General features: G+C 44.2%; 1 protein-coding gene across 4 annotated transcripts in view; it reads left to right on the top strand.

Moving 5' to 3' along the window:
* NBEAL1 (neurobeachin like 1) overlaps positions 1-12,463 on the top strand; it is a 141,334-nt gene that overhangs the window by 65,889 nt on the left and 62,982 nt on the right. For all 4 annotated transcript variants that reach the window (XM_032775343.2, XM_032775342.2, XM_075069994.1 and 1 more), the window contains 4 exons: positions 395-514; positions 1,932-2,235; positions 3,708-3,793; positions 9,451-9,540. In XM_032775343.2, the coding sequence (XP_032631234.1) occupies positions 395-514; positions 1,932-2,235; positions 3,708-3,793; positions 9,451-9,540 (600 nt within the window). The remainder of the gene's footprint in view (positions 1-394; positions 515-1,931; positions 2,236-3,707; positions 3,794-9,450; positions 9,541-12,463) is intronic.

The raw sequence follows: 12,463 nt of genomic DNA, 5'->3' as shown, positions 1-12,463 counted from the left end.
GATGGCTCCTGAGTGGTGGGATGTGTTACGGGAACTTCTAAAGTTTATAAACTATAATTTAGTTCAAAGTCTAAGGCTTAGAAAATGTGAATAAGTTACTCTGTTGCCCCATCCCATTCCTAAGGTCATACTTAGGGACTGCATTGCATTATTATGAAGGGCGTCACATATCTTTTTTTTCCCCAAAAATCTTTTTGTAATGTACACTTTTTTTTAAAAAAGGAAGGCATTGATTGATACTTGATCTAATCTTTCAGTGATGCTATGAAAGTTTGTTGCCTGCTATAATTTCTTCACCCATTTAACGGTTGCAGTGTTGAGCAGACATGCAGAATTGTTTTGTTGCATTTTAATAAGAACCTAATCAAATTGTACTGTTATATTGCCTGTCCAGCACAACATAACTATTGTTCATATGCCTGGAAAGAGGCCCTTTGGTCAAAGCTTTGTCTACATCTACGTCAATGGACAACAGAAGATCTCTGCCCCACTTAAATTTCCTGCCATGAATGAAGTAAGTTTGTTCTTCTCATCACACCACTATCCTAGGGATTTCTTACAGAACAAAGGTTTGTTAAATAAATGGTCAGATAAAACTAAGAAATAAAAAGGGAAAATGGGTCGTCTGTGATTAAAAACATGACAGAAACTGATTAGCAATTTTCATTTTTCAAGTGTTGAGGATAGTTAAGCTCATCCCCAGCATGTCTCTTTGGTCCATCTCAAATACAGCAGAATAGAAGAGGACAAGATTTTGAACAAGAATTATCTTTTGATGGTGGTTCAGTGGCCTGTGTAACCTTGTGTTAGCTCCTTTTATGTGAGGTGTTTCTTTTTTTTAAAACTACTGTCACAATTAGCACTAACCGCCTCCCATGTGTTCAGTCTTTCCAGAGAAGATGGTAGGTTAACGCACAGCGGAAAATGACCGTGTCTCACTAAGAGGTGGTTCTCAGTACATTTGAGAGCACACAGGAAGTTTGAGTGATCTTGCATGTGACCTGTCTGTGCTGTATTTGGTTAGGGGATACATTAATAGAGACATTTCTTTTTAGTGCTAACAGCTGATCATTTCTACATGCTAAATACTAAACTAACCTTAATAAGCACAAGCCAGTAGAATGTCAAAATGATTATATGTAATATGTGGATGCTGTTGTAAACGGTTGCTCCTTTTTTTGGAACAAGTAAATTTTAAACCTGGGTTTAATATTATGATACTGAGCCATTGTTTTTATTTTTATAGGCCCCAGTTCTGCAATCCTCCTTGGTTTGGGGCATATATTCATATGAGTAGTTCCATTGACTTCATTATGACTATTTGCATGACTTACGTGCTTCCTGTAAAGGTTGAAGAATCAAGTACTTAGTTATTAAAAGCAAACATAAATGCTGATTGTAAGACAAAACTATTGATTTTTTTTGATGCATCTGTGACAGTTTAGAAACTTTGAAACATTCATTCAGCTCCTGTTCTAAAGTTTGAGGTGGGGGACACCTCTTGCTGCACAATATGGCATGGGAAGATGGCATTGAAGCTTTTTATTAGTGCAAGCAATCAAGCAGAATACTTCATATGACAAGATTATTGTAGGAGATACATCTTGCTAAAGTATGATCCAAGGGGAATGGTCTGCTGGGACAGAAGCCTTGATGCTGCCAGCAGAGGCCAGGGGAACAAATTACTCCTGCTTGGAGAAGGATTAATATGCACTTACTAGTGCTTTTTGTGCATAATGTACACCAACAATGTATTGCTGTCTTTCTTCACCTGTTTCCTCAGTCAAGGCAGATTTGCTCTGAAAGGTCATTAGATTTACTTCAACTCACTTATTTTTTATGTTTAATTTTGTGAAAGCCTCAAGGATGTTTGACAATTGGCTATAACATTATTTTATTTATTTTTATTTTTCCTACGCTGGCATGTCCAGCCTTTTACTTCTTGCTGCATTGGTTCAGCTGGTCAGAGGACAACCACTCCTCCTCCATCTCAGATACCGGACCCACCCTTCTCCTTTCCTATAACGCCTCATCGAACATCTCTAGGTGGGATTCTCTCTCCAGCTAGTTGGGGCGGACTGCTTGGGAAATCAGAGTTGATCACCAAGTTGATCTCTGCGGGTACCCAGGACAGTGAATGGGGATGTCCAACATCACTGGAGGGCCAGCTTGGGTCAGTTATCATCTTCCATGAAGCACTGCAGCCCTCTCAGGTGAAAGCTTTATATTTGGCAGGTAAGTGGTTGTTGGTGATGGTTGTATAGTGGGAACATCTACAATCCCAGCTATGGACCAGGATCCCATTGTGCTACATCTGTACAAACACCACAACAAAAAGATGATCCCTGCCCCCAAAGAATTTACAGTCTAAGTACACAGCTTGTACTGTGCCAAACTGATAGATATGTCCTTAAAAATAAACTGTGTCAGTTTTTTGAGCTGATTCATATCTTTTTATAGTAACACATTTATGTTATCATATATTTGCTATATTTACACAGATTCTCCTATTCCCCTGTTATGTATCAAATATATAGACATGCAGAGAAGTCCACAGAAATTTATATCCACCAATTCTGAAGAGGTGTTAAAAAAAACTTAGACAGATATCGACCAATTTGGGCTCTCATTTACATGAGTGAAATCTGAAGTATCTCCATTAACTTCGGTGGAGCTACTCTGGGTTTAAGCCAATTAAACTGAAAGCAGAATTTGGCCCATTAGCTAAAAAAGTTGAATAAAAATCTTTAGTTGGGTATTAAAATTAGGCAATTAAGTTATTCAGTTAAAGGCCACAGCTTTGTCCGTTTCAATTTTCATTTTACTTCTGCATGTGTTTTAAAGATATTTTCAGTGTCCTGTATCTATTTTATTATTGGTCCATATCCAGTTTCAAAAACCTCATGCAAGAGCCCATGTATTATTTAACAATTAATAAAGCTTAAAAATAAGTCATACATCTGTGAGATCTTGCAAAGAAAACTAAACTTGTCTAAAGGGTTTGAAAGGCTGAGCTTCTTGAAGTGTGAACCACTTGTATAAACTCTGCAATGTTGAGTGTCTTTTCACATGATTTGTCAACATATGGGCATGTAAGTGAGAGTATTCAAGTGTATTGCTGTGGTTGATAAGCCACTTAAAAGTCATTATTCAGTCTTGGGAACTCATCCTTTAGGATTTAGATTAGCAACTGAAAGATCTTTTTCAGAACATTTTGATGATGTATATAAAACTATTTTTAAAAAGATTAGGTGTATGAGTTACATGATGTCTTATTACTACCAAATGCACTTTGATAAGTGAATAATCACAGCATTTTAAAATAATGTAATCTCATTTTGTTACTATATAAAGCTATCTTCAGGATCTGATCTTCCTAACTGCTGGTGATCTTTAGGGAGAGATGACTGTTAAGTGTGAAATGGAATATTTGTAAAGACAAAATACTGACAATTTTTGAACATACAAATCTCATTTCATATAACTTAATTTGTTTTTTAACCAGAGGGTTATTTGTGAAGAGTAAACCCCATGGAATCACAAGAGTTATTTTTTAAGATAATCTTTTGGTTAAGGAGATATGTCAAATATTTGGTTAGGATATGTGTAGTTCAAGGTGTCCTATTTGTATCTCTAGCAGAGTGTAGCGTAGTAAAATTTATTAACACAAACTTTAAATCTACCATGTACTTAAAAATATTTTACAGGCCCAAACTGTTTAACTCCATGGAAATCCCAAGAGTCTGAAGTGGCAGATCTGCCCAGTAAAGTGCTTCTTCACTATACACCCAAGGTAGTAATCAGCATGTTTTCCATTTGCTTACATACTTTACAGTGGTTTGTTTTTTTCTAAAGGTTAAAACGTTCTGAACAATAGCTTTAAATGTCTACAGATTAACTTTGATTAACTTTTAGAAAGCAACAGGTTTGCTTTTATGGACAAAGTTTTTTTTATTCCTTAAAGTGTTGTTGTCCGGCTATGCGGGAAGGAGGACAGGAGACACTGGCTGTGGTTTAATTAGGCCACAACTTTATTCCTAAATGTCTGTGAGTACCTAGCAGATAGAAGTGTACAGTGCAAGTAATTCCATAACAATTTACATATACACAGGGGGAGTGAGTGCTATCAGCCCCACCCATCAAGTGAGGTTCGGGGATGGGGGTTATAAAGGAGAGAGAGTTGGCTCGCTGACATACCAGTCATAGCCCCGAAACTCCTATTTCTGCTTCTTTAAAGAATACCTCTTTTAAATCCTTTACCAATCCGTTGTATCTGATCACCATATCCTTTCTCCATGGAGAACCTGCACTGGATATCTGCCACAAGGAGGCTCCAGCAATTAGCTTGTCTGCCTCCCCCGCATACCTAGCCAGGCTCCCAGACATCTTCTAATATCCTCTTTAATATTGGCTAAAAACTTGTCAGCTCCCAAGTCTGATAGGGTAGACCCTATCCTCCCTGAATCATTCTGATGCCTCCTTTACTAAGTCCAGATGAGAAATTACCGACCCCCCAGTCCCATCTATGGATTTGGCCACCTCCCTATTCACATAGTCCTAGACTTGTCAACCTGAGGGGGCTTCACAGCTCCCCGCCACACCCTGAGTTGCAATGTGTCAGACCAGATAACTTTTCCCTGGAGTAAAAATTCTAGGATCTGCCCCATGTCCCTTTTAGCTCTGATCAATAAGTCCACCCTTTTACACATTCCCTAATAATTTTCCCTGAGGTGAACCACGATCATATCTGTTTGCCAGAAACTGGGAATGGACGACAGAGGAGTGAGCACTTGATGATTTCCTGTTCTGTTCATTCCCTCTGAGGCACCTGGATTTGGCCACTGTTGGAAGACAGAATACTGGGCTAGATGGACCTTTGGTCTGACCCAGAATATTTGTTGCCTGCTCAGAGGCCATCAGAGGCAGATGGACCATCAGCTGTTCCCATAACATGCCCCCGCTCCCCTGGCAGCTCAGGATTGCCTCACCACTGATATCCGGCTGCAATCCTCCAGACAACCTGGAAGCCTGCATGTGTGCCCAGTAAACAATACTGTGCCCACAGATCTACGTGGGTGTCTGCCTGGCCTGCCAGCATCTGGAATACAGGCATAAGGGAAAATTAACACCAATTCCCCACCTGGGGTCTCACATACATTCTTTTTGCTTCAGAATGCCTACACCCAATGCCTGAATTGCACTAGCCCCCAGACCTAGCTGGGCCACTACTGAATGATCTTGAGTGAGTGGGAACCAATTCATGTGCGAAAGCCCCAACCCTGTCAGACCCCATCTTAAAACTGTAACAGACTAGTATGTTGTGAGGGGATTCCCATCGTCATGAATCAAAGAGGGACCCATTTTTTCCTGGCCTTATTGCCATGTATGCCCTCACAGCCTCCACTCTGCAGATCCCAGGCTCACCGCCCTGTTGTAGAATAATGAATTCACCCTGGTCTCCTTGATCAGCCTTTGACATCTTCAAAGTTAATATCACCGATTGCCCCTCCCAATATATATCCCTCAATTCTAAAGCCCTTCCCAGAGAATCCCTACAGGACTCAAGTACTAGTTTGGTGATCTTAAAGCTCCAAAAAGTGCTACTGGAAATGCCTCCCTGACTGTGCAACTTACAAATGTAGATTTGTTCTTGTTACATAAACTGCACCCTGAGATAAAACAGTGTAAAGCTTTAGAGCCTACAAGTCCACTCAGTCCTATTTCTTGTTCAGCTGATTGCTAAGACAAACAAGTTTGTTTACATTTATGGGATCCTACCTGTAATTCCTCATCCAGTAGTGCACTTTCACAATAAAGAGATTGCACTACAGTGCTTATATGAGGTGAATTGAAAAATACTATTTCTTTAATTTATCTTTTTTACACTTCAAAATTTGTAATTAAAAAATAAAGTGAGCACTGTACACCTTTTCTATTCTGTGGAATAATTCAAATCAAAATATTTGAAAATGTAGAAAACATCCAAAATATTTAAATAAATGGTATTCTGTTATTGTTTAACAGTGTGATTAAAACTGTGATTAATCGTGATTTTTTTTTAATCTCCTGATTAATTGCAATTAATATTTTTCATTGTTTGACAGCCTTAATGGATGCCCATTGCAGTATTGGACAGAAAGGACTCCCTTTCATGCCCTGCCTCTGCAGCCTCCATCTGGTGCTGGTCACGCTCTCGTGCTACCAGCCTGGTCATTCTCCTGTCCTGCAATCTGTTTGTTCAAATGTCCTGGCTGTGGGTGACCTTGTAAGCCTTGTAGTGCTATGGAAACAATTTTGGAAGCAACTACCCAGATGGCTTGAATCAATTCTCTGTTGCCTGCCCCACCCCCAGATGCAGCTAGTTCACCATGGGGAGTGTTTTTGCTTCCCCAGGATCCATGTTACTTCCCAGCAGAGGAGAATCCATTTGGTAGACAGGCCACGCTGGGAACTACCTACCCCAGTCCTTGCCCATGCAGTGAAGATCCCACATCCCCAGTCTCCCATGGTCTCTCAAGCCCTACTCTGTGCGCCCTGAACTGGGTTTGGAACTTCCATCCCTGGCTGGAAGGGGGACACCTTCCCTCCTCCTGTTCTCTCAAATCTGTTAGAGCCCTGCTCTGATGAGTTTACAACTTCTTCCCCTTTTGCTACAGAACACTTGCTTCTCCTGCTGCAGGTTGGAGGGAGGACTCCTCCCTGCTCCACCTCCCTGTTCTCATCAGTCAGCTACCATGTGGAGCCATCAGAGTGTGAAGTTTATGCAGCTGCTCCTGCTGCACAGCTGGTTCAGTTAAAAGAGGGCTTTTCCTGTACTGGAGTGGACCTAAATAGTCCCCCCTTTCTTCCAGTCACCTGGGGTGGGGGATGGGTCACCATCCCCACACTAACCTGGTCTGAAGCTGCAGCACTCTGGCTGTCTAGCCTTTAAAGGGGTCACAAACCTTTTCCTGCAAGCCAGATAATGGCCCCCACTGCTTAATGTAGGGTGAGGTTATTTTACATGATATTGTGGAATAAAACTTACAGAACCACAGCACTTTGGGTGGTATCAGAGTGTGAGTGTTGTGAGCCTGTCATTCTTGCCCTCCTGCTTTTACTGAAATATGGTGTGTTCTTCTTCTAGTGCTTGCTCATATCCATTCCAATTAGGTGTGCGTGCGCTGTGTGCACGTTCGTCAGATTTTTACCCTAGCAACACCCGGTGGGTCGGCTGGGCTCCCCCTGGTGTGGCGCCGCTATGGCACCGAATATATACCCCTGCCGACCCGTCCGCTCCTCAGTTCCTTCTTATTGCCCGTGTCGGTCGTTGGAACAGTGGAGTGCGGCTTAGCTGATCTCCACTTCCCTGGCATTTCACTCGTTCTAATACTTCTTGTGTATATAGTTTCGTTTTCATTTCGTCCCCTCTCTCTCACCCTCCCTCCCTGTCCCTCTTCAGGGACTCTTCTCACAAACAATTCCTCTGGCAAGAGGTTCGTACGCTCCTTTCCATTGGAGCTATAGAGGAGGTACTGGAGAAATTAAGGGGCAAAGGACTTTACTCCTGATATTCCCTAATCCCCAAGGCAAAAGGAGGTCTCCGACCCATCCTAGACCTGCGCGGACTCAACATGTTTTTGAAAAACTTGAAGTTCCGCATGGTATCCCTGGGGACGATCATCCCATCCTTGGATCCCGGAGACCTGTACACTGCTCTCGACATGAAGGACGCATATCTTCACATCACCATTTACCCCCCGCACAGACGGTACCTAAGGTTTATGGTGCACCGCCAACATTTTCAATTTGCGGTCCTTCCGTTTGGCCTCTCTGCTGCCCCGCATGTGTTTACAATGTGCACATGTAGTGGCCGCCTTTCTCCGTTGTCGGCGAATACATGTCTTCCCTTACCTAGACAACTGGCTTATTCGCGGGACCTCCGAGGCCCAAGTCACCAGGCACGTTGCCATCATCACGGACCTATATTTGTCATGGAAAACAGCCTTCCTTGTAGCCATCACATAGGCTAGGAGAGTCTCTGAGCTTTGGGCTCTGATGGTGGACCCACCATACACGGTGTTCCACAAAGACAAGGTGCAGTTACGTCCACATCCGGCGTTCCTCCCTAAAGTAGTCTCGGCCTTTCATCTCAACCGGGACATATTCCTCCCTGTCTTCTTCCCCAAGCTGCATACATCTTGTAGGGAGCAGCAGTTGCATTCGCTCGACGTCTGTAGGGCGCTCGCCTTCTATATTGACCGAACGAGGCCCTTGCACAAAACACCCCAACTCTTTGTTGCAGTGGCGGACCGGATGAAAGGCCAACCCATCTCTTCTCAGAGGATTTCGTCCTGGGTAACAGCGTGCATCCGGACTTGCTATGATCTAGCTCATGCCTCTCCGGGTCATATTACTGCACATTCTACCAGGGCCCAGGCCTCGTCGGCTGCCTTCTTAGCTCGAGTACCTATTCAGGAGATATGTCGAGCAGCTACATGGTCTTCAGTACACACCTTTACTTCCCATTATGCCCTGGTGCAACAATCCAGAGAAGATGCAGCTTTCGGCTCAGCAGTTTTGCATTCTGCAGTATCTCACTCCGACCCCACCGCCTAGGTAAGGCTTGGGATTCACCTAACTGGAATGGATATGAGCAAGCACTCAAAGAAGAAAAGACGGTTATCACCTTTGTAACTGTTGTTCTTCGAGATGTGTTGCTCATATCCATTCCAAAACACGCCCTCCTTCCCCACTGTTGGAGTAGCCAGCAGGAAGGAAACTGAGGAGCGGACGGGTCGGCAGGGGTATATATTTGGTGCCAGAGTGGCGCCACACCAGGGGGTGCCCAGCCGACCCGCTGGATGTTGCTAGGGTAAAAATCTTCCGACAAACGTGCATGCAGCGTGCGCACACCTAATTGGAATGGATATGAACAACACATCTCGAAGAACAACAGTTACAAAGGTGAGTAACCGTCTTTTTTGTTTCCCACCCTTTTAGGGTTGGTAGCTTTTTCTGTGCATTTACTTTTTGGTTATAATGGTTGAATAAACTATCTTCCAGCACCGGTATTAATGCCTCACTTGGTATAAAGGGTACGAGTCAGCACTCTCTCCTGAAGGACAAGTTGATAATCTAACTAATTTCCATTGACATGAGTAGTGTGGGTTCCTGTTTTAGTCCTTAAACTGTCCATAACTAAACTATAGATTTGCGTATTTTATTTCTCATTCTACCAAAAGGCCAAGAATGCTGTAAGTGCTGAAATTGTGAATAGTGAATCCAAGATATTAGGAAATGTATTCTGGGTATCCCACGTTGTTAAAATCTTGCCGTTAGTATCACCACAGTGCTGTTTCCTTCCTTACCTCAGTATGCTAGGCACTCTTATGTAAATTTATAGGTAATTCAGTGACCCTGAATTTGTTTCAAATTAATGCTGAGGCTCATGTTTTCTTCCTTTTTTAGGCCTGCAGAAACCCAATCTGCCTTGACCTGTCCACAAATCTTTTACATGGAAGACTAACTGGAAACAAAGTAGTGAACTGGGACATCAAGGTAAATTAATATTAAATCATCACAATCTGATGTAAATACAAAGTAGTTATCATATACTGGATGCTTAAGGAGTGCAAGAAGTTCCCATTGTGCAGGAGCAATACCACGCATAGCAGTGTTTTCAAGGTGAATTAAGCGAATTTTAGGGTTGTGGTGGTGTCAAAGTAAATTTTGGGAAAGCGGAGTCAAGGTAACACAGTCACAGATAATGTTTAAAAACAAACTTAAAATTAGAATATTAAAAAGTTTTGTGGTACTGCAAGTAATAATGAAAGCATTTTATGACCTCTACCTTTTTCTCCCTAATAATAGTTAGTACTAGCGATTTAAATCTTCAACGTGTTGAACAAACATCAGTTAATTAATTTACCTAGTCCTTCATATAGGCCAGTGTTTCTCTCATGTTCCCACTTCCCCAGAAATACTCTAATGATTTAGTTCTTGCAGATTCATGGAAAGAGGAAGAGATTCACTGAGTGTGCACCAGCATAGTCTATTATGTCACTGTTTACCTGTTTATTCACTAACTCACCCATCTGCCAACTCATTAGCACACACTAATCTCAAAGATCAGAATCAGACCTGCTGTATATAGGAGCAACATTGATTTACAGGTCTGACTTTGACCCAAAAGTATCATCTAGGCTAGGGCTCACTTACTTGGTATACAAATCAAAATGAACTACCAAGCTGGAGTCCTCAGGTACAAAATATTTTTTTCTTCAAGTGTTTGCTTATGTCCGTTCCATTGTAAGTGCGTGTGCTCACCACATGCAGCGGTGCCAGAATTTTTTCCCTCAGTCGTATCCATGGAGGATCGGCTCTGGCACCCTCTGAAGTGGTGCGCATATGTGCCGGTATAAAGGGCACCATCGGCTCACCGCTCCCTCAGTTTCTTCTTACCGCCAGTGATTGTGCTGGAACATCTCCTTGCTTCAGCAAGCTTTTCTGTCTCTACTGTTTGTTTTATAAAGTAGTTTAGTTAATAATTCCCTTAGTGTAAAGTTAGAAATAGTCAGTCCTGTATGGGACTTGGCCTAGGTACGGGGAATGCCTCTGTCCCCGGGCTTCAAACCTTGTGACTGTTGGAAAAGCATCGCCGTAGAAGCTGCCTGAAGTGTTTAGGGGAAACAAGTGTCACATTTGCAAGAGCTTTAGGCCTCGGACTAAAAAGAAGCAGGACATTCATCTCCGAGTGCTCCTTATGGAGTCGGCTCTTGCACCAGCCTCGGAACCAACAAGATTGCATTCTGCTCCAAGCACTGCGACTTGGTCCAGAGCACGCTGCCGGCACCAACCTCCAACCAGCGCCAATCCTCATGCCCGGTACCCGCTTGTGGGAAGGTGTTGATTGAGAAGCCCTTAGTCAGCTCCTGCCACTCCAGCCATGATCAAGGGGAATAGATTGGGGCTGGGTGAATAGCCCGGTTCCTGTCTGGTAACTGGCCGCACCTCCCAGTCTTATTAGCCCAGAGCTATAAAGGCTGGGAGGAAGCTAGAGAATGGAGGGGAAGGGAAAGAGAAAAGTTAAGCACAGAAGGAGATGGGAATCTCCTAGTCTGTTGCGGGCTAGGCCTGTTGTAGGCAAAGTAGCAGTGAAGCCTGTGTACAGTTGGGAACTGGTGGTGGGAATCCTATTAAGAATAAAGAGAATGGATGTTGCACCAGACTGAAGTGTCCCTGACTCGTTGAAGAGGGAGGCCAAGGGGCCAAATACGCAGGGGGGCACCGTGGACCCCGTTACACATGGGGGCTTGTCCAGAACTACAAGCCATGACCAGGGTGTTGCAACCCGAAGATGGAGGGAACCTTGCAGTGGCTAGCCAAGCAGCAGGAGGAGATGCGGAAAGCACTGCAGGCCTTCCAGCAATCCCACCACGTGGAGAGGCTGGCCTTACTCACCTGACAGGCTGGACAGCCAAAGACTCTCCAGGACTTTATCAGAAAGCAGGCCAATGTGCAGCAGCATCTCCTGCAAAAGCTGGTGAGGCCCCCAGGAGGAGATGGCACCCAAACACCAGGACTAGGCCTATGTAAGATGGGCCCCGCCGATGACCCAGATGCCTTCCTTTGTATGTTTGAGCGGGTGGCCATAGGCACCGAATTGGATAGGGCAACCTGAGCCCTATCTGGCTGGCAAGGCACAGGCTGCATATATGGCGCTAAACAATGAACAGGCCAAGGATTATGACATGGTGAAGGCGGCTGTCCTAGACCAGGTGGGACACTTGGCGGAGAAGTACCGACCAAAATTTTGGTTGGCCCAGTGGATGAGGTTTGAGGTCCCAAGCCTTTGCCTGAAAGCTGACGGACTGGGCCATGTATTGGCTGGACACCCAAATGGTGGGGGAAATCACAGAAAGGGTGATCCTTACGCAGTTCTACAGGGCCTCTAAGAGGCTATCTGAGTCTGGGGGTGACGCCAGCCGAATACGGTAGAGGCTGCTGTTAAATTGATGGAGTACACGGAGGTGAATTTTCCTTGAAAGGAGGGTAGGACATGCTGAGACCTCGAGTGGGGGAGGAAACCCTGAGAGCCCCCCTCCCCTGGGAGAAGCCCTGAGGAGAAGAAGAAGGGGAGGAGACCAAGGGAGTCCCTAGTTTTCCACAGCAGCTTGTGTACTGGCAATGTGGACAGCCAGGACATAAATGTAGGGACTGCCAGAGATGGAATGTGGCCTAGCCAAATTTTGCAGCTGGACTGAGGTTGGGGGGCAGAAAAAGGAGTGAGGGCTGCCCACCATCCCCGTATGGATGAGGAGGAAGCCCCAGGGGGCTCGGGGGAAACAGGCTTGGCCCTCTCACTCATTCAGAGAGTGCTGATGAAGCCACATTGGTTTATCCCAGGGGCAAGGATGAAGCTGTAATGCATTCAAGGGGATTGGAAGCCCTGCCCCAGGCCCAGAGCAATTTTACCTGGTAA

Source organism: Chelonoidis abingdonii, chromosome 10 (assembly GCF_003597395.2).
Source record: "Chelonoidis abingdonii isolate Lonesome George chromosome 10, CheloAbing_2.0, whole genome shotgun sequence".
NCBI lineage: Eukaryota > Metazoa > Chordata > Testudines > Testudinidae > Chelonoidis > Chelonoidis abingdonii.
This window is presented reverse-complemented; position numbering and strand designations above follow the sequence as displayed.